Source organism: Taurulus bubalis (genome assembly GCF_910589615.1).
Source record: "Taurulus bubalis genome assembly, chromosome: 11".
Classification (NCBI taxonomy): domain Eukaryota; kingdom Metazoa; phylum Chordata; class Actinopteri; order Perciformes; family Cottidae; genus Taurulus; species Taurulus bubalis.
In genome coordinates, this window is record NC_136599.1 from 5,121,357 (window position 1) to 5,143,497 (window position 22,141).

Here is a 22,141-nt window from a genome sequence, read left to right on the forward strand (position 1 = left end):
AATAAGTTGTTCACTTAGTGTTCTGGAGGTCATCAACCTGATCTTATTGGAACATTAACAGAGATAAAACTCACGTGACATATCGGGGAGCATTCCAGCAGTGACGACACCACGAAGGCAACCAGCGCCAGCGCGCCGCCGACGCGTCTAACGCACATTTGGAGTTGAAAGAGGAAACGCTCCCATAGTTATAATAAATACATTAAAAAGCTCCAAAAGACGCAGACGTCACGGTTTTTTCCTCGCCAGGTGCGTTCAGAGCACCGACGTGCGCACGCAGCGCGTTCTCGTGAGCGCGGCGGCCGGACTCCGGAGCGCGGCAGCCCGCGTGGAGACGACAGGTCTCATGGCGGGTCTCTAGTTCTGTTCAAGAAAAAAAGACAAACACACACATATTTCTTTCCCTCTCAGCTCCGCCTCCCGTCAAACATTTACCTTGCTGAGAAAATAATAGAACAGAAAAAGGAATACTCCCACAGGAACCTGGAGTGCGCGAGAGCCTATCCGGTCAGACTTATAAGGGCTGCTTTTTAAATTTGGTTTAAGATGACGCCTCCTCACCCACTACTGTTAGCAGCTGCCAGGAAGTGATGGGAAGGCTGCAAAGAGCCCCCTGCAGCTCTACATGATATGCAATAATGCTTTAATTTAACCTGGACCTACTTGTATTAATGCTTTTTCATAACCTATAAAAAAGAAAGATCCATTTCCATGCTCTGTTTGAGTTCGACCTCCTGGTTTTGTGTGCCTCATTTCTTGTATTCATATATTTATTTTGTGTGTGCATCAGAATTGAGTATGTTTCACCAGGATACACCTTGATGACGTGACATAGGAGCCTGTAATTGGAGAAACATGATTAAATGCCCTAGGGCAGGGGTGTCAAACTCATTTTCACCCCGGACCACATCAGCTTCATGGTCGTCCTCAAAGGGCCGGTTGTACCTAACACTGTATAAATGTAACTCCTCCCGAACATAATGTTACATAACTGTCTTTGTATTAGACTATTGTTTATTCAAGTGTAAAAATATTGTACATGCATTTATATGAATGTAAAAATGTATGTAAGCAAATTTCTCTGTTACTATGATAGAAATCCATTTCATTTAGGGTTAAGAAACCCACATTACTAAATTATAATTAATATACAATTATAAAAGATTAAACTTAAAACAGAAGAAAATAACAAAGACAAAGATCAAACGCACGTAATTATATTAACTTTCTTTCAAGCTTTTTTGTCACAGTTGAGAAGGACATAACTAGTCCAACAAATAATTGTGAGCAAATAAGAACATGTGGTTCAACTGGTGTGGGGCAGTGGTTCAACTGGTCTGGGGCAGTGGTTCAACTGGTCTGGGGCAGTGGTTCAACTGGTGTGGGGCAGTGGTTCAACTGGTCTGGCTGCAGGACCCACCTTGATCCCTTTAATGATATGGTGCAGTTTGAACCTGAGAAAGTACAGAATATCACAGTATGCCAACAGACAAAAAAAGTTTGAAATATTCCCTTTTACACTCAATTAAAAAGCCCAAAAGTGCATCTTAAGGACATGAGGTAATAGAACACACATACTCATTATATAACTATATATATATATATTATATAACTATATATATATATATATATATATATATATATATATATATATATATATATATATATAATAGTTATAAAACCCTCAGTCTTTTTTAACAGACTCGGGGTTTTCATGCCCAAACATAAAATAAAAAAGTCGGTAATGAAGCTTAACTATCACAAATAGTCCAACGTGTAAACTCACGCAAGTAAAGCGTGTTGTGCACGCAGCACTGAGGAGTGCGAATAGATGGCACTCCGCTGCATAAAAATTCTCCTTCAAAATAAAAGCCCATGCAAAGGTCCGCGATTCCCTGAAAAACGGGTCCGCGAAGCCGTCGGCCTTGAGTTTGACACCAGTGCCCTAGGGGCTCATAATGTGAAGAAGTGCCCTCTAGGTGCCTCTGAGATTAATGTGACTTAAATCAATATTAAGAAATGTAAAGATTACATTACGAAGCTGCAAATCTAGTCAGCCGCCAAAATCGCACTGCTTGATTAAGTCGCTGTGGTTTTACCTAAAGTATCTGGTGTGTGGTTCATTTCAGGCATTACATACAATCTTACTGCAACCACACAGATAGCAACAAGGCTGAGTCTAATTCCTGGTATGTGTACTGATTCCTATAATCCATGCATTCTTGTGTGTGCACACAGAGCAGGATGCCATATAGCTGCTAGAAGGGAAAGCTAAAACAGCTCTGGGTTGCAACACAGATGAATGAGGTTACCGCACAGAGGCTCCTGCGTTAAGCGCTGTCGCAACCGCTGACTGATGCTTATCAGTTGTTTCCAGTCACGTTGAGCGTTTTCGGGACAGGAAGCGAGACAACTTTTCTCAGAGGAGTGTCGCTCTGGTGGCAAATCTGAAGACATAGATGTTGTGGTGAGCGGCTGTTCCAGTTGGGGGAGGGGAGCGGAAATATTGATCACAATCTCTGGTTTTGGGGGAGAGGAAATTCACAAATGAGCTCACGTAGCCAACTGATGGTGTTGAGTCAGTCAGTGGGAAGCGCACTGGGAGGACAGTTGTACTTAGTTTGACTCTTTAAAATGTGCACAGCACACAAGGTGCATCTGACACCCTCTGCAAAAAAAAACACACACAAGAGATTTAAGTGTTTGTGTAAAGGCTGCCCGACCAGTAGAACCAGTACAGGGCTGGTATACCATAAAGGACGCTTCACATTTACCATGATGCAACACTATGAGGTATCAGATGAATATAAAATAGGTCAACTTCAGTATCAAGAGATAATAAACCTTGAGACCCGTGAGTCAGTTTCTTTGGAAAGCACCAATAAGAACATATGGAGCGTAGACACAAGGATGTTCCACACAACCAGGAAGAGCACCGCAGACACAGTCACCACAACAAGTTTAAAAAACTCAACTCTTTTTTTTTTATTATTAAACTTCTATTCTTTATGCAATCTGTATATATAAAAGTTCTAAAGCCCCTCCGCCTGAGTCTAAGACAGGCGTTTCAGTTTAGTCCTCGTTATTCGCTGACTGTGTGACAGACGTACGTTAATAACAAAATAAACAACGTAAAAACAGGAGGACATGATGAACACAGAGCGACAGAGAGGACCGCACAATGTCGTGTGCAGCCGGAGTGATTAGAAGTAGTCCATGATTTAAAAAAAAAAAAGAAAAAAAGAAAGGGAGCTTGTGTCCACCGTGTTCGAGTAAGCAGAATAAATAACATTATCGTCTCTGGCTGAGCTCCACTGCCGGACGCGAGCACCAGGTTCTGTGTTGATGGACGAGTCCGTGAACCGTCGTTTATAAAAACATATCCACCACAAACGAGGAACATTTTTTGTTTGGCGATTCTGAACAATAGCATTTTTTCCCCCCTCCCCCGTCATTATTATTATTATTATTATTAATTCAATTTCAAATTCTCTTAAATACAATATTTTACATGTCAGATTAAATACGGCTTAGTGTGCATGATGCGTGTTTGTCTGAGGGCCAATGTGTAGTGGACATTTCTTTGTTTTCCCCCCGGTCCCCTCCACACTGTTCCGTGTGATCCGTGATGGAGGGATGTGCTCTCGGTGGAGGAACTCCACGACGTGAGTGTGCTTTTTCTTTTCTTTTTTTTTGTTTTCAGTCACTGTCACTGGTCTCGCTGCTGGGGTCTCCCTGCACCTTGCTGCGGTGCTGCATGGCCCGGTGGTAGGCCACCTGCACCGACTTGCGGATGTTGGATTTCCTGCCCTCCAGCATCTTCTCCTTGTCCAGCTCCTGGTCCACGCCGAGCGGCACCAGCTTCGAGCGCGGCAGCCACTGCCTAAAAACATAGAGGCGAGCGTTACGTCACCTTCCAATCAGACAGAGGGACAGGAGATTTTATTTAGGCCACGACAAGGTGGAACAAAACAAACAGCAGGAAAGCCAAAGGACTTTAGAGCAGTGTCTCCCAAATTATTTATCTGGGTACCAGGAAAAAAAGAAAAGACAAATCATTGCGATCAAATTCTTAACAGGCCGCATCTATAAAACCGCTATTTCCACATCATTCCACATCATCATGAATATTAATAGTTTTAAGTGTGTTTTATTGACAACATATAAACAAGTTAAATACTTTATAAATGAGAAAATCTTTTTTTATTTCCTCTCCTCAGTGAAGAACTGAATGTACCCTCGCCCTCCTCATCAGACTCAATGTTTTAAGTCGGCTTGAACTGCAGATATTAAATATGAAAGAATATTAAATAAAAGACAATGGGAGCATATTGGGCGACCCTAATTAACCCTCCTGCATCAAGTTTCTCACTTTTGTTTTTCTTCAAACTCAAAAAGCAAACCGTGAACATTTGTGATTGCGCAGCACATGATGACCCGTTTTTCTTCTTCTCTCCCTCCTCCTGTTCTCAAAAACCCCAATTGCCCCAATTCTGCAGCTTCCTTTGAACTACTGTCACAGACCTGTGTGCACACATCCAGTAACAACAGACGCTTGTTTTTTGCTTGCGTTTGACTGTACTCATCATTTTTTAAGAAGAAGAAAAAAAAAGACAGGATGTCAGTGAGAACAAACACAGAAGAGACAAACTCGATGATTCGGTGACCCGGAGTGCTGACCATGTTCTTTTGTTGTCAAAGAACAGCACCAGGAACAGGTGCTCCCGGGCCTCCTGCGTCATCTGCTCCCCAAGCTTCAGCACGTCCAGCGGGGGGACGGGTATCGGGACGCCCCGGTGGAACACCCCCTCCCTGGGCATCTTCGGGTCAATTATCTGCAGGCAGACGGAGGCAAGAGGAGCGTTAGACATTCGGTCATCGGCCCCCCGGGCAGAATGTGCTGAATTGGCGCCGTTTGCGGTGTTTCGCTTGCGTCTCACCAGAGCCGGGTAGGAGGGGTAGCCTCTGCACTTGGCCCACACCAGGTCCAGAGCTTCAAGAGAAGAACAGTCATCAGAGGTCATCCAGCAGCCGGACCTGCCCCGACACATTGCGCAACCTCGCGTCCAGCTAAACTACGGCCACCTGGACGATCACACCTTTCTACGTGTTTAAGACCAGATGTGACGAGAAGCGATTATCTGTTTCTGTAGTGGGGCCACCGGTCACTTCATCTGCCTTTTTCCTTTACGTTTCATTTCCCCTCCACATCATGGGAAACTACAGCAGCTGTCTAGTGTTGAGCAGGAGATGTTTTCTGAGTGACTGATTCTCAGCTTTTAGTTTGAGTTGATTTGTTGTTTTCTAACCTCAGACAAATAAGTAGATGCATCGTGTCACAAAATGTTTGCATTGTGCCACTTTGCAGAAATATTTGAAGATCCATTTGGATGTTTTGTACCATGAGGATCAATTCTGTCCCGTCCTTTATATCTTTCTTAGCACGAATTGTTACCCAAACAAAAAGTTTAATAAAAAAGAAAAGAATTTAATGAAAACGCAAAGGGCATTGCATGTTATTTTTCAAATTGGATACGAGGCAAATTTAAAATCCCATCTATTACTTTAAGAAATATCAGTAGATCATTTTTAATAGCACATAAACCAGCGTGATGACAACCTCATTAGTTATCTCTCCACTGGTGCAAATCTTATCAGATCAATTAAAAGATGGCTGCCGTCGTATCGGATTGGTCACAGACTCAAAGATATTGCGGCTTCCCCGTCATGAATAATCAACTCCATCATTCTGAGAAGACGCTCGCTGCCTCCATGAAGAGAGAGTCTTTTTCTTTCACGCAGACGTGAGTGCGTGCGGTTCGAGGATGTGAAAGTGTGCTTACAATGTGAAACGCTCCGCGATCCTCCGACGGAGTAGGAATCGTTTTCGGTGCCCGACGTCTCCTCGCTGCTGTCCTCCTGGAAGGCGGAGCGGGAGAACGACGCCTTTCCTCTGCCCTGCTTGGAGGGAGTCGTACTGAGAGAGACGAGGGAGACGAGACAGTCAGGAGCCATCGGCCTTTAAGTTTCACCTTCGGACGGGCCAAAAGATGTTATTGACTATTGCCGTAATCACCAGGTTTCACTACTCGCTAAACAAGATGTGGCTGATGACATCATTCAGTTGTTTCATGTTTAACCGCTGCACTAAAGCTCTGGAGATGACACCACAGCAACATCATATACGTAAGCACTTGTAATAGAATAGAATATATCAACATTTTGGGAAACATGCTCATTTCTTGTATCGGTGCAAGAACTATGGAGCTACCTTTAGCGGAGTTATAAATAAATATACCGGCACAATTTAAATAAATAAATAATTCCGACTGCTCTGTGTCCCGATAACAAAACATTGTTTAAAAAGTCGGCTAGTGAGCCGAACGCAACTCGTGATGACTCAGCAGAGCTCTGATTACTCTTGTTGGCCGAATTTATGGAGCAATAAAGCTAGAACAATAAGCTAAAACAATAAAGCTAGAACAATAAGCTAAAGCAATAAAAGTAGAACAAAGCAGTAAGGAAACACTTTTCTTAATAAGGAAAACAAAAAGAGATCAATCGTTCTGTTTAAGTCCAGAACAGTTTCCTTGTCAAACCGTTATCTTGAGATTAAAATCAACATCATACATTGTCAGAGTTTGTCCCCAAACATTTTTTTAACGACCTTGATTGTTTTGCTCAATTCATCTCAAAAGGCAACCAATAAAAGTGTCTGCTTAAAGTTTTGGTGCAACAGAATTAATTTAAACTTAAAAAATTCAAAGAGAGGTTTTCAAGATCATTTAAACTTAATTTAAAAATGTATTCTTGTTGGTGCAACCCGGCCTGCATCTTTCTCTCTCTCGGGGTCAGAGGCTTCCTGGAGACATCAAAGTGATGACGAGACTCCAGGAAGTCACTGGAAAGCAAATAAATGTATTTAGCGATAAGAGCGCCTGTAGATCTGAGCCGTAAAGATAAACAATGGGCTATTGTCCTGCTCCAGTCACCTGGTCCTGTCTGAGGCGGCGCTGCTGCTGCTGCTGGTCGTGGACTCGGAGTCCGAGCTGGAGCGAGGGAGACGAGACTCGCTCCTGTAAACACGGAAGCTCTCCGTTACCGGCTGGTTCCTTCCATCGAAACCGTTACTCGGCAAACCTGAGGAACAGAGAGAGGGAGTGTGAGAGTGAGTGTGTGTGTGTGTGTGTGTGTGGTAAAAAACAACACGGTAACATTGATAATCGTTCGTGTGCCGCACCCGGCAGCATGTCGTCATTGTCGCTGTCGCTGTCCGAGCTGGAGCTGGTGCGCGGGCTGCGGGGCCTCTTCCTCTGCCGGCTCGGGGACAGCAGGGGCAGCTGAGGGGGCCCGATGGGGCTCTGGCCCAACACCGGGCCGGCGTAGCCCATGTCCCGGTTCTTGGGGGGCCGTCCGGGCCTTTTGGGAGGTCCGGCCATCTTTTGGTTCTTCTTGGAGAAGAGGACGGATGTGCGGCGGCCCACCTCGGGCGCCAGGGCAGACGAGGACACGTTCATATCTGGGAGGAGGAAGAGGAGGAGGAAGAGGAGGATAAAATGAGCAGAGTTCAAAAAGTGACACAAAGACTAACTAAGGTCAAAGAACACTAAAAAACACTAAAATAGATGAGACATAAAACCAAATTGATACAAGAACAAATTAAGACAAAATAAATATAAAATTATAATTTCAGTAAAATTAAATAATATCAATAATACAATTAAAACCAAATCACCACAACAAAATAAATAAGTGTGTTTTGAAAACAGCACCGTACATATCTCCGCAACCACAAAGTCGAAGCCAACCAAAAAAAAAAAACACAGTTATTTGACTGAATATGCTTCATAACATGACAATGCTTTCCTGCATTGTGTTTATTGTTGCATATTTCGATGCTTTAGGTCTTAATCTTTCTATAAAGGTGCACTATCAGTCTGTGGGTTGTTGTTAAGGCACCGAACAATACTTAAAAAATTTTTTTTTTTTAAATCGGATAAATTTGGGGTTCCTACGATGACTCAGCCAGTCTGTTGCCAATGATGCTTTAATCTTTCCACACGCACCTTTTCCACCGATCTCCTGGCTGCTGCTCTCTCCCCCTTCGTCGTGGTGTCCCGAGGAGGACGGGTGGTGGGGGAGGGAGGGGCCCCGGTCGACGCCTCCCGCCGACTCCCGGCCCCCGATGCCGGGGCCGCCCTCCCGCTGGTGCGCGAGCTTCCTCTTGACGACGCTGATCTCCTTCCTCAGAGCTTTGGCTCTGCGCGACTGGCCGATGCTGTGCTTCCCCAGGCTGACCTCGTCGAGACGCGCCTGCAGGTAATGCAGCTGCTCCTCCAGCGGGAGCCGCCGCCTGTTCTCCGGCAGGAGCAGCTCTGCGGGAGAGAAAGGCCGTTAAAAAGAACACCTTCGGAGACGGAAAGAGAGCGAGAACAACCGGGGGGGGGGGGGGGGGGACAAATGAGTGGAAACAAACAAAGGGGAGGTGAGAGGGCGGCTTCCTGGAGGACGTCTGATAACATAATGCTAATTTGGGGCCAATTTTGGTGCCGAATTCATCATATCTGTAACATTCGCCAAACGTAATCTGAGAATGTTTAAAAATAGTTTAAATGGGAGTTTGAATTAAATGTGTGATGAGGACTAACAGGCGACTTTGTCTGGTAAAGACGGATTTATTGAGGTTGTTGTGAAACAAAAGTAGTAAAGAGAGAAACTGAATGAATGAATGAATGTTCTGCACCACCTACTGGCCAATATGCTTCACTGCACCAAAGATCTTTTTGTTTTGTTTATTCCACATATGTCTAATGCTGTTCCAATGCTGGAGATGGCCTGACACCTACTGCTACTATTATTATTATTATTATAATTAGTTGCATTGCTATTACTATTACCGATCCCATCACTGCTTGTATTATCATATTTATTCTACTACATCCACTGCTGCTGTTATTGGTAGTTGTAACTTTTCCCCCTCATGCCTTCTTCTCTCATTATATGAATAGTTTCTCTCACATGCGTTGAATGTGTTGTAACTGTTATGTTGTTCACTCTGGTCACATGACATCTATTGCACTTCTGTGCATCCCGATGGAGGGATCCTCCTCTGTTGCTCTCCCTGAGGTTTCTTCCCTTTTTTCTCCCCGTTAAAGTTTTGTTTTGTGGAGTTTTTCCTGTGTACAGATTGTAAAGCCCTCTGAGACAAATATGTGATTTTGGGCTTTACAAAATAAATTGAATGTATTGATACAGGGAACATAAATAAAAAACACCAACAATAACCTGTACTAGCCTTGTGAGGTTTTAGCTTTATCTCTCCTCCACTAATGACTCGTTAGTCATTAATGTTAATTAACCCTTTCCTCTTCTCCACTATGGTTTCTCTCCAACCCCAATTCCCTCCAGTATTTCACTCGTGTTATAACCAAGTGTCGTTTACATTTTCGTCTAGCTTCTAGCCGGCCAAATAGAAGAAAGACATAATTTGGTCTCCAAAAAAAAAGTTATCTCTGCCAAAGATACAATATTTGAAATATTTCACTTCTCCCCTACATTATTCTACTTTGGCTTGAACCTCTACACCGAAGTGAAAATAGTTCACTTACCATCTTCATTAGAGGACAACGGCCGGTCTAGTTCTCTGTCTCTGTCCCGTTCCCTGTCCCGTTCTCTCTCCCGCTCTCGTTCCCGTTCCCGTTCTCGGTCCCGATCCCTCTCCCGGTCCCGGTCTTGGTCCCGCTGACTCTCCGGGCTCGGCTCTCGGGGGAGGTGGATGCCGGCCTCGTAGTCGAAGCCTATCCGCTCGGCGTGCCGCCTGGCGGTCCGTATGACGGCCGCGCCCATCTCCCTGAGCCGCAGGGCGGCGCGGTAAAAGACCGTGTCCTTGGCGTTGTACTTGAGGCAGTTGTTGACGATGAGGCCAAAGTCTGCCTCGAAGGCCTCGAACGTGAGGTAGTGGTGGGACTCCAGCAGGTTCCACATGGTCTGGAAGTCCATCGGCGTGTCGATGTGGTCCAGGTAGTCTGGCACCTGGAGAGAAGAGGGCAGAGATCAGGTAGACGTGAACCGATGAGTGTGTAGAAGAACACTGATCAGGTGACCAATAATGTCATTTTGATGCCGCTATCAGTATGAGATGATGGGCAATAAAACAGTCCATATCCTTCATCCGGCGAAGAGTTGTATCAAAGACAGAGTACAAATAATATGTATGTCAGCCATGTTGCAGTTCACATCAGCTTCATCTTTTTATCTCATTAGAGTTGCTGTGAAACTGTCATAATTAGCGAATGAATTATTGAGCTAGGGCCAAACACTTGTTTTGTGGGGTCACCTTGACCTTTGACCACCAAATTCTTCAGGGCACACATTTTGTGCCAAATTAGAAGAAATTTGCTGAAGGCTTTCCGGAGATATCGAATGGAGGAAGGTGCAATATATAATTCAAAATACAGTATACACTCATTCAATGTGATGTGAACAGGTTGTTAAAACGACACGTATTCAAAAAGGGAACATGAAAAACCTCCAGGTTTGACTGTGTGCGTTTACCTCTACCAGCGGCACAGGCTCAGTGAAGAAGTTGTTAATGTCTCTCTCCTGCAGCTGCTCCAACGTGCTCCTCAGCAGCACCAGGAAGGGCGTCAGCTGCATCTCCAGCACCATCTGCTGCACTTTAATCTGAAAGCAGACGGCACGTCTCTTAAAAACGCACACCCGCTGACCGAGAACAGAAAACACAAAGAAATCTACGGAGAAAAGAACTTATTGTGTACGGAGTAGGGCTGCAACTAACGATTATTTTCATAATCGACTATTTTTTCGATTAATCGACTAATCTGATGACTATTTCCCATAGCAAATTAAAATAATGACTCAAAATGTTGGAATTTGAACTTCAAATGTATTTGAGTAACAAGATCTGAACATCATCATAACAAATAAATGAAATAGTAATGCAAATTAAAGTGCAAATATGCTTTGAAAGTAAAGAAAAAGTACAAATAAAGTTTTAAAAGTAACTCAAAATAGCAATCAAGCCTCTGAAACTAAAGAATAACTAACTGGGCTACAAGTGAATAGCAGCTCCCAACCAAAAGACCTGACCACAACAAATGATTAACCCTAGAAGAAAAACTGGAAAGACATTGTCTTGGTGAAACTGCTAAAAATGGCTTTTACATTATTTATTTTTTTGACCTAATTATTGAAAAGGCATTTCATTGCCTGCATGGAATCAACGTGCACAGTTCACCGGGACATTAGGGTGCCACTGCTCACGATGGCGTTTCGATATCAGTTAGTGACGGAAACAAAAAGGTCATTCGTGTCTCACCGTCTCCCTCTTGAGTTTCTCCCTCTTGCGGATGAGCTCCACCAGGAGCCGGGCTCTCTCCAGGTCGTGCCTCAGCCTCTGCCACGCCTTCAGCTGCTCCTTTAAAGCCGATTGGTTCTCCTCGCTGTCCCTCTGCGACACCAACACACACACACACACACAAACCCTCAAACATGTTACACAGCTGAACGCGGCAAAGTACAGAACGAAGACGGCATTTCCGTGTGTGTGTTTTGTTTTGTTTACAATTGCGCAGGTCACCGGTGAGAGTTGCGACAGAGGTGGAGGAGGTGGGGGTGGAGGCGGTGGCGGCGGTGGGGTGGGTGGAGGCGGTGGGGTCGGAGGAGGCTCGATATGCCGCTGGGACTGCAGGTGGGTCTGGAGCCGGCGTAGCAGCGGTACGCCGTTACGACTTTGCCTCTTCAGGGTCCAGTAGCTGTGGAGTCGCTGCATGAACTGGCTCTTCCTCGGCACCGTTAGGTTGCTGGTGATTTTGCTCAGCCTGGAGGAACAGACGCCACTTCAACTCGTGTGCCTCGAATCACAAACGCTCACGGGGGGTACGGGTGATTTACACAACGGCGATTAGGAAGTAAGCAATGAAAAAAAACAATGGATTTTCCATGACTTTAAACCAAATTTCCATGGGCAAACTTTTTTTTTGTGAGAAAATGTAGTATTTAAACTAACAATGACAATTCCAAAGCATACAGTAAACCTTAAATGACACAAATGAATGAGAGACAATAGTTTGATTTAAAGGATAAACATTTATATAGATGCCTGTATGTATGCCTGCTTATATTTTGAGCGTCTTTCTTTTAAAAGCATATTCATTATTTCAAACTCAGCGTAAATGAACGTCATGAACACATGAATATAACTAATTTACATGACTTTTCCAAAACTTTTGGGATTTTTTATTTTTTATCAAGGACTTTTCCCATGACTTTTCCAGTTATCCATGACCGTAAGAACCCTGACTATCGTGCAAAAAGGATAACAGGCTTGTGCATCTTGGAGCACACAAAGAGACATACATGTAGCGTGTAGTGTACGTACCTATGGGGAGGTATGCAGGGCACGGACACGACTGGCGCGGCCGCTCTCCTCTCTGCTAAGATCTTCCTCGCTCGCTTCATCTTCAGCCTGGACTTGGCCTTCGCCCTCTTGGCTCGCTCGGAGCTCCAGCCCTTGGAGTCGTCGTCCTGGCAGATGCTGGGCTCGTCGTCGTCGTCCAGCTCTCCGTCGCTGTGCGACGAACCCATGCTGGCGCCGCCCACTCCCCCCAGAGGCCGGGCCGACCCCGGCGGCGTGTGGATGTCACAGTACGCCGTCTTGCGGACGCTGAAAGAGGTGCCGTTGGCCCCGGTCTCTCGGACGGGCTCCATTTTCATGTAGAGCCCCGCCTGCTGGGCGCAGGTGACGTGGAAGGCGGTGTAACAGTTGGCCTTGTGACACTGGATGCAGGCGCCGGAACCGCGCTGCTTGCAGATGTAGCAGGTGAGCTTCCAGCGGGCGGGAGGAATGTGTTCGATGCTGTCGATCGGCTCCAGGAAGACTGTGTTGGCGAAGCAGACCTGAGGGAAAGCAGCAAAACTCACTTTTCAGAAGAGTCGGGGGTCGTAACGAGGCAACAGACTGACTCGCTGTACATTAACGAGGATGTTTTTTCCACGTAAACCACTTGCAGTCAGTTAACAAGGTTAGATCCTGATGCACGCTCTGCAGGAAATCAAAGCAACTCTGATTCTGAAGGAAAACAAGCAAAGCCTAAAAGCTGCACAGAGCACCTCAACATCTGCATGATGATATCGTTCTGATCAAGAACGCATGTAGTGGTGAAAGGATGGGCAATACATAGATATTGGGAGACAAGACTACATATTGTTTAAGATTCTGGATATCATAATGTGGCATAAAAGTTGTTTTTTTTCCTGGTTTTAAATGCAACACAACAGTAAAGTGATGTCATTTTATAAACTTAATCATTATGTATCCACATTACTGATGATTATTTATCCCAAAAAGCACCAGCACCCAGGTCTAAAATATTGCGATATTTACGTTTTCTCTAAAAGCGCTCTGCCCTTTTTTGCATATGTGTGTGTGTGGATTTACCTCCGGGATCCAGAGTGCACACACGACGTGAGCCCAGCGCGCGTCGTCCGTCTGTTTGAACGCGCCCCCCTTGTTGGGACAGAGGGCGCAGTCCACGGCTCGGCTCGGCGACTGCAGGCAGCGGCGACATAACCACTGGCCCTCCGGGATGTAGGGCACGCCGTAGCACTCCTGGTGCACCGCCAGGTTACACATGTCGCAGAACAGGATCACGTTGCTGTTCTGACACTCCCCGTCGTTGCAGATGCAGCAGACGGCATCTTCGTCGATGAGGGTGCTGGGGTCGGCCTGGGGGAGACGGGAGGATAGAGATCAGACATGGACGTACTCTGTGAACGTGTTTAAATTGTATTTTCCCCTCCGCTTCCACGTTCAGGCACCTTGTTGTGGCTCTCGAAGTACGACTCCTTCTCCAAGCGGTCCATGAGGTACTCGAAGACCTCCTGAGGGATGGGCGTCACGCCGTCGCGCCGCCGCTTGTCGTTCATGATGTCGAGCCAGATGTAGTCTTCCTCGTCGATGTCATACTCGACCTCCTCGTCCAGCTCCTCCACGGACTTATCAATGTACCTGAGTGGGAAAGAAGAGGAGAATGTGTTTGTGTAGGTTTGGCACCAACTTCAACTTTCTGCAGAGAAGAGGAAATAATATCTACATAATATGCAGAATCTGGGGTCAAAATTAATTTCCTGCAACAAGCTGTACAATTGCAAACAAACGATACTGTCTAACTGTAAATATGCGCTTGAATAACAAATTTCAGCATAAAAAAATATGCCTCCTCTGTACGTGCACCCTATTACAATGGGACCTTATCGTTTAATTGCCTGCCATGTATTTACCAACAACCCCGCTTCATAATTATTAATAAATGCAGACCTGTAGTATGATAATGGTCGAGCGGGAGCATCAGGTCTCTCTTGATCCAGTTCTCGGAACACCGCCTCCGGGAGCTTGACCGCGGGGCCGGACTGATTGCTGTGATGATGGGATGAGCCGTCCTTCTTCTTCTCTTTGCTTTTGTGCTTCCCGGACTTCGGGGTGGATTTGCCGCCATTGGAGGACGGGATGTCCGGCCGGTCCTTGCCACTACCTCCCAACTCGCTCCCGCCGGCTCCGCCGTCGCTCCCGTTGCACACCCCTCCGCCGACACCCGTGCCGGACGGAGGAGCGTCCTCCGCGTCGCTGTCCTCCTCCGACACCACGTCGATGTTGTCGAAGATGCTGATGCGGTGGAGGCGCCCTTGAAACTCCAGCTCCACCATGCGCTGGGCCTGGGCGTAGGTCATTGTCTCTCTGCCCGGGGAGTGCGAGTGATCCGACCGGTTGGGGCTACCCGGCGTGTTCCCCCCGTGCCCGGGTCCTCCGCCTCCGTTCCCGCCATCGTCCGTGTCCCCCGACCCGGCCAGGGAGGCGCGAGGGGGCCGTCCCTTTCTCTTCTTCTGGGGCATCGCCTGCGCGGGAGTTGGGTTGTCGTGGTCATAGTGGTAGAGGTGATACTCGATGCCGCTGTAGCTCTTGTACACCTTCCGGCAGGTCTCCACGGGGCACTCGTATGGGGGCTTCGTGGCCCGCAGGTTGTGGCAGAACGTCTTTACATCAAAGTCCAGCCCCATCCTGCCAACAGCCACTGCTGGGACAGATGCTGTTCAAGTTTACATCTGGAAGAGAAGAGCACAAGAGGAGCACGGTGCTGGAGGATCACTTCCAGAGATGTAATCACATTTACATTAGTCTGGTTGGAGAGACACCCCCCCCTCCAAGCAAGTCGTGTCTGCACGCTGTGCACCTGTTATGATACAGTCACGTGACCGTTTCTCCCAACTCCCAGCAGTAAACAAATTGTCCCCTTTGGGTACTCCAGTGACAGGTGCAGTTCAAGTCAATATTTATGCCTCTTGTTTCCTGCTTAAAAACGTGCAGCAGCGCTAGCTGACAGCAAACTCAAGCTGGTTTACAGACGGATAGAACAACAGTGCATAACACACACACACACACACACACACACACACACACACACACACACACACACACACACACACACACACACACACGAAAAGAAACACAATAGGACGTTAACCGTCGCATTTTGCTGACGCTTTTCCTTCTTCTTCTTCTTCTTCTTCTACTCAAACAATGAAACATTGCAGCCGTTAGCTCGCTGGCTAACGGCAAGCTAGCAAACAACAACAACATACGGTTCACTCTCCCGTAAAAAACACAACAACAACAAAACACACCACAACACAGCCGCTCACTCACGAGTTAACGTCAAAAAAGTAGCCATTAATCTCAACCGCCGCGGTTTCGGTAACGGTTGCGTTCAAGTCGCGTGCTATATACGTTGAGCTAACACTGCGCGAGACAAGACGAGCCGTTTAGCCTCCTTAAAGGATGCGCGGTGGTGTTTGTTTCTATATATTTAAGGTGTTTAAAGTTAGACACGATGCACACGTTTGCCTGAAATGTAACTTTAGATGATTATTCAAGCTTCTGCAGCGTTTCCCTCCACAATGACCTCACCCTGTGCGTCCCATCCCCTGATTCCGAGCAGCGAAATGACAGAAAAACGTCTCATTTCACGAGGTTTACCGCCGTTATTGCGACGCGTGGGAGCAGGTTTATTGTTTAATTACACGGCCAGACACAAATAATGTACTCGATCGATCTCTAATATCTCTTAAAACGCGCTGCAATACGGGGAGCGCGCAGCTAAACGTGCTTTATTGTGCAGCAGGGCTTTGATGCACAGTTGTTTACTAAAAACACCACGAACGATACGATTTAATTGTCAAAATGTGCACCCTATCCCCCCACACACACAACCCCAGCCTTCACTCGTTTTAACGCTACCGATCAGGTTATCACGTTATAAACACTTACTACTCCACGTTCCTCGGGACTGCGGAGCTTCGGGGAACCTTCACACCAGATCTGACGTTTTGTTTTTGTTTTTGCAGGTTTTAATTCATGAGATAATCCCAGGTGAGGTTCGCGGGACCCGCGGGTGCAAGTGAAATGTGTTTGTAAAACATAATATCCAGATTTCATTTCATTGTGTTGGGAATAATTCAGGAACTCGGCTGAACAAAAGGGGGCAACCGTTTTGCCGTAACGTTACGCGGCGGACTACGGTCGGCACATTCGCCACACGAAAAGAAGGGTCTATTTCTCGGCTTTTGTAGCAAAATAGTACATTTTAACAAAGACTTTATAATAATATAAACTATATTCCGTTCAGAGTTTTTACTGAATTTAAAAACAAATTTAATTAGATGGTTTCTACTGGGCCAAGTATTTCCCACGGGTAATTTATGACTTGAACGTTGCGAATCTGCGGCTTCGTTTCAAAGATCTCGGCCGGACGGAGTGAAAAAGTGGCCTGAGTGCGCGTCGCGCTTTCAAATAAATCGATAAAAATACTTATGAATACACAACAAAAATATATATATATATATTCGATTAACAGATCAGTTTATGTATATTTATGTATATGTTTATATACATACATATATAAATATAAATACATACATATATATATATACTTTTTTATAAATATTGATGTGTATTTATATATATATATATATATATATATATAATCTTTTTATAAATTGATATGTATTTATATATATTTTAGTTTTTTTATAAATATATATATTTTTTATATATTTGAATTTTGTATACATATTGACATGTATTTATATATATATTTGAATTTTTTATAAATATATATATTTGAATTTTTATATATATATATATAATATATAGATTAAATAGATTATTTAAATGTGATTATAAGCTCTGAAATGAAATAAAAACACATGGAAACATACCATCAAGCACAAAATAATATTTATTTCTCTCTGAACATACAGTCTGTGATTAGAGTGCAGCAGGGCAGGGTGGGGTAATGCAGTGGGACACACAGCAGGCAGAAGCAATCCCACAGTTTGAATACAAGCCTTTGACAATCGGCGCATATTCAGCAGGGGGCAATGTTGTGGGGAGAGAAGAGAATGAGCAGAGGGAGGAAGTGTCAGGACTACTCCTCCTCTTCATCTTCCTCCTCCATCTGATCACTTCATCCAAATGAATACGCCAAAAACATTTATGCCTTCCTCTGCTCGCCAAAGGGTTGGCAGCAGAAGGCGGTGGAACAAAACCAGATATAAGTGACAGAGAACAGAAATCTCTTACGACTGGAAGTATTTCACCAAAGCAGACGACTCTGCATAATATCCTATAAAAGTCCAATTCAAACCGAATTGATGTATTCATATTCATCAAACCAACCCCCACCACCACCACCACCATCACCACCTCTAAACAGTCCCAAAAAAAAAGTACAAATATAAACTACAAGAAAACTGTACAATTCACAGCTTGGCAGAATTGGGATGCTGTAACCTTTTACATGTGTTGTGGCGTTGTGAAATATCGAACCACTGTAGCTGTAATGTTTATCTTTGCTTTGTGGAACATGAACATTTGGCCATGCTTGTCAGTGACAGGAGAAAAAAAAGGCGGTGAAACCCACTATATACACAGTGTAGGAACCTCTTAAACACAGATTAGAATTAAGGGAGACTATATTGTGCAAATCTCCCGCATCAAGTATTTGAATTTTGCAATACATTACTGGAAATAAAATGAAAGAAAAAAAAAAAAAGGCTGTCACCCGAAGCAACCTGGGAAATAAACATAAACATTTCCACGACGCAATAACACTGCTTTGTGAGCGTCTCGCTCTTTAATTTAAATTGTATTAAAGTACCATGTTAAGTGAATATAATGCTCAACTGTACAGTGGAATCACCTTAGACGATAGCAGCATAAAAGAAAAAAAAAGAAAAACCTTTAAACATCAAGTAATTTAAAAACATCAGACTTAACTGGTGATTGCACAACACATTTCACATACAGTGTATGCCGAGTAATAGGATAGCAGAGTTGAAAGAACATTTAGCAGTCGTGACTTGCTTGCTTGGAGGTTTGTAATGTTTATACTCTGCCGGGTAACTTCCGTCTGTCGCTTGGTGATTTGTAACTTTGTTCAACTTTTTTATTTCCAGCTTGCTCCCGTTGCACACATCAGAGATAAGGCTTGTGGCAAAGGCCACGATCAAAGCTTTTGTGGAGGGGTTAAATTGCACTTTTGAGCCTCAAGCCTTCACATAATAATTGCTACATTCTGATCAGAACGCTACCAGAGGCATATACTGTAGAATGAACGATGTACAGCATACATGGCTCTGGACTCCGCCTTTCCTCTGAGCACAAGGCTGCAACACTGCCAACTCTTGGACAACGCACCAGTTGTCCTATCAAAAAGACGCCGCGTCCGACTGAACCATTTGACCTGAAAGAGTGGGTTTTGGCTGCTGGCGTAACACTTTTTTATTTATTTTTTCCTTTCTCTCATCAGTCGCACATTAACCATTTGTTTCTGCAAGGCAACGGTTCATCTCACCACTATGGCATTCCATCTGTTACAGGGGTGGAAAGTAAACAAGGGTTAAAACATGACTTTATTATTATTTTTAAATAAGAGCATAGTGTTAATAGTGCAGTTCTACAAGGGCATTCATATGTAAACCAAAAATAAAAGTGTCTGTAATGCATTAAACAAAAAAAAAAGAAGAGACTGCACTCAAGCTACCATCAAATAAAATAACTTGGATGCACACATGCTTTGTTTCACAGAAGAAAAAAAACAAATCTATAAATCAATGTTCAAGGCACTACATTCCTTAAAATATCTTCATCATAAATACTGTCTTGTAACTGTATCTCACACCACTGGCATCTGGATTCCAATGTAGTGTTTAAAGTGAGAAAGGTGAAAAAAAACAAAAACAAAGAAAACTGCAGTAATAAAGAATAAAGTGAAAAATGTTTTTTTTCCGAGACTGCAGACAAATTGTCTTGTATGGCCGAGTTTAGTCAAAACCAAAGCCAAAAAAGCGTTAGGTATTCAGACATACATACTTAACACGCACTGTATAGTATACACCTCACACACACTCTCACACACACTCTCACACACACTCTCACACACACTCTCACACACACTCTCACACACACTCTCACACACACACACACACACACACACACACACACACACACACACACACACACACACACACACACACACACACACACACACACACACACACACACACACACACACACACACACATAAACTACTGATATAAGTGTTGTATAAAGAATATCAACACTTGCGTCATGTAATTTACAAGATCAGATTATGTACATTTGTGGCTCTGGTGAACCACAGCGGGGTGAAGTTGGACGACGGTGCCCAAACACACCGACAAATGTTCGTGAGCGGATTAGGTAGTCCTAGTGGTTTTCGGAGAGGGGCCACTCTCGGGGTCGTGCGTGCCCAGAGAGGCTTGGAGCCCTGGGGTTTCCACTGTGGCATAGGGCATCATTCTTGCAGCACCGAGCAGGCCGGCGGGACCCGCGGACCCGACAGGACTCGGCATGCCGGGCCACTGCTGCGGGTAAACAGGACCAGGAGCCATCCCTCCGTAGGAGCCCGCGGGTAAAAGGCACCCATTAGGGAGCGCGGCGGAGGAGTTGGGAGCTAGGCTCGCGGGCCCGCCGGGGCCTAAAGCAGCAGTCAGCGGGCCGGAAAGAGGCAGCTGGAACTTGCGGGGACCAACGTGGCATTTCATCTGAAACAGAAGGGAGGTGTTGTACTAAGTGCTGCATCGACCGCCTCAAATGTCATAGATCGGGGGTTTAACAATACAATACTTGTATTGTATTGAACAACTCGATGCAGGACGTTCGGTTCGGTCATCCTTTCTCGGAATCGCCGTGACCCAAACAGCCGCTTTATGTCTACGACTCGAACACGCGGAACAGAAATTCTGCAGAGCGAGTTTCACCCGTAAAGTTGGAACCAATGTACGCACCGAACCGTGAATTTCTTGTACCGTTACACTATCAAGAGATCAAAGCACAACCGATGCTTCATCATCCATCCCTCGAGCGGTCGTCTCCTTTTTGAATACCTCACGTGCGGCTGCTCCCGTGGGCGGCGCCCCGGCCTGCAGGTCCTGCTGGCGTCTCTGCTGCTTGATCTGGTTGAGGGAGGGCCGCAGCTGATTGGCCGCCGCCGCCGCCACGGTCTCCTTCGTCCAGTCGTCCACCAGTTTGTGGAAGTCGTCGGTGAACACGCCCCTCTTGTTGTTGCTGTTGTTGGTCTGGACCTGGGCGAGCCGAGTGATTGGCCGGGGAGACGGCGAGGGCGTGGCCGCGGTGAGCGACGGCTGCGTCTGACTGGAGGCCGTGTGAGCCGCGGCGGCGGTGAAAGCGGACCCTGGAAAGACACAAAAAGGTATTAAAAAGCTGTCGAAGGTCACAATTAAAAAATAAAAAATAAATAAAGATGTCAGTCAAATCAATTGGCTGCTGTTTGGCGTGATGTGAGGCACTTTAGACACAATTAACCTTTTACATCACCTTCATGAAAGCCAACTTTAATATACATACTTTTTTGATAGATAGATAGATAGATAGATAGATAGATAGATAGATAGATAATACTTTTACTGTTTATTTATATTACTATTTATACTACTTTTATTTTACTATGAGTCTCTTGTGTTTACCTGCTGCTGTAGTCCCACTGCGGGACTAATAAAGGGTTATCTTATCTTATCTTAAGAATAGTCCTGCTGGTTTTGTGTACAACTTATTTACCGCGACATGTTTTGCCAACAGAGCAGCCAAAGGATTTCAACATGAGTGACTTCTATAGACAAATCAAATGGTGGATATGGAAGCAATGACAAAATTGAGCAATCAAGACACCGACACCGCCATGCAGAACAACGACAAAACCAAAATCAATGCAACAATCTGTAGCGTACCCACATCTTCGAAAATAACCGCAACAAAGTGCCGAAAAAAAGAAAGAAAAAAAAATAAATAAAGTGCACATACAAAAAAAAAAAAAAAAAAGAGGACTAAAATAGTGAGAACAAGGTAAGAATTGACAGAGTAAGAAAGTAAATGATAGTTACTACTACTGCGCTCTTTGCCTAGACATAGTCGTTTCAGAGTGGACCCTATGAGAAGGTAAAACAGCACAAGACAGGAACAGTTAGGCCAGGACACACTGCACACCACACGGATGTGGAAAAGCTGCTTCAGAAGCACATTCAGCTATTAAAAACAATTGGGGAGAGAGAAAGAGGGAAAAGGAGGACAAAGGGGTTTAAAAGTGAGGAGGGCTGGAAGAAAGAGCCGAGGTGTTCTCTTTAAAATCATTTGGAAAAGTCGACTATGGGAACGCGGACCTGACGGGAAGCACACCGAGCCTCGGGGTGCGACTCTTAAATAGTTCCTGCGTTTATTAGCAACAATGTCAGGATGAAGACCATCATGTTTTTTTAAATGCTGCCTTCTGAATTAACTTACTGAAAACAGCAGACGTGTTTTTATAAACAATGCTGTGTTGGACAGAAATCTAGTAAAATGCATTCACTATCATCTGAATCGCCATTTTGATTTAAAATATTGTTTTATTTAGTTGAGGATGTGTTGGTAGCGAGAGGCCGCAACGAGACAATAGTGTCGTCTACGACAGGAAGACTGGATTTAAAAGAGATCCCTTTTGTCGATGTGAGAATGCCTGTGAAACCAAAA

The 22,141-nt window shown here is 44.9% G+C and overlaps 2 protein-coding genes across 2 annotated transcripts in view; both read right to left on the minus strand.

The window, feature by feature from the left end:
* Positions 1–3,042: 3,042 nt before the first annotated feature.
* Positions 3,043–16,410, minus strand: brpf1 (bromodomain and PHD finger containing, 1). Its single transcript, XM_079225550.1, has 16 exons — positions 16,343–16,410; positions 14,339–15,120; positions 13,840–14,029; positions 13,460–13,747; positions 12,401–12,918; positions 11,678–11,840; positions 11,339–11,470; positions 10,555–10,683; positions 9,609–10,032; positions 8,067–8,375; positions 7,241–7,519; positions 6,993–7,140; positions 5,844–5,977; positions 4,941–5,059; positions 4,681–4,835; positions 3,043–3,883 (listed from the first exon to the last, which is right to left on the minus strand). The coding sequence occupies exons 2-16, from the start codon at positions 15,073–15,075 to the stop codon at positions 3,700–3,702; spliced, it is 3,909 nt and encodes a 1,302-aa protein (XP_079081676.1). The 5' UTR covers positions 15,076–15,120; positions 16,343–16,410; the 3' UTR covers positions 3,043–3,699.
* Positions 16,411–19,812: 3,402 nt separating this feature from the next.
* Positions 19,813–22,141, minus strand: part of LOC306743902 (serine/threonine-protein kinase WNK2) — a gene marked incomplete at both ends in the record, with an annotated part of 41,020 nt that continues 38,691 nt past the window's right edge. Inside the window, 2 exons of the mRNA XM_079226465.1 lie at positions 19,813–20,160; positions 20,503–20,810. Coding sequence (XP_079082591.1) covers positions 19,813–20,160; positions 20,503–20,810 — 656 coding nt within the window. The remainder of the gene's footprint in view (positions 20,161–20,502; positions 20,811–22,141) is intronic.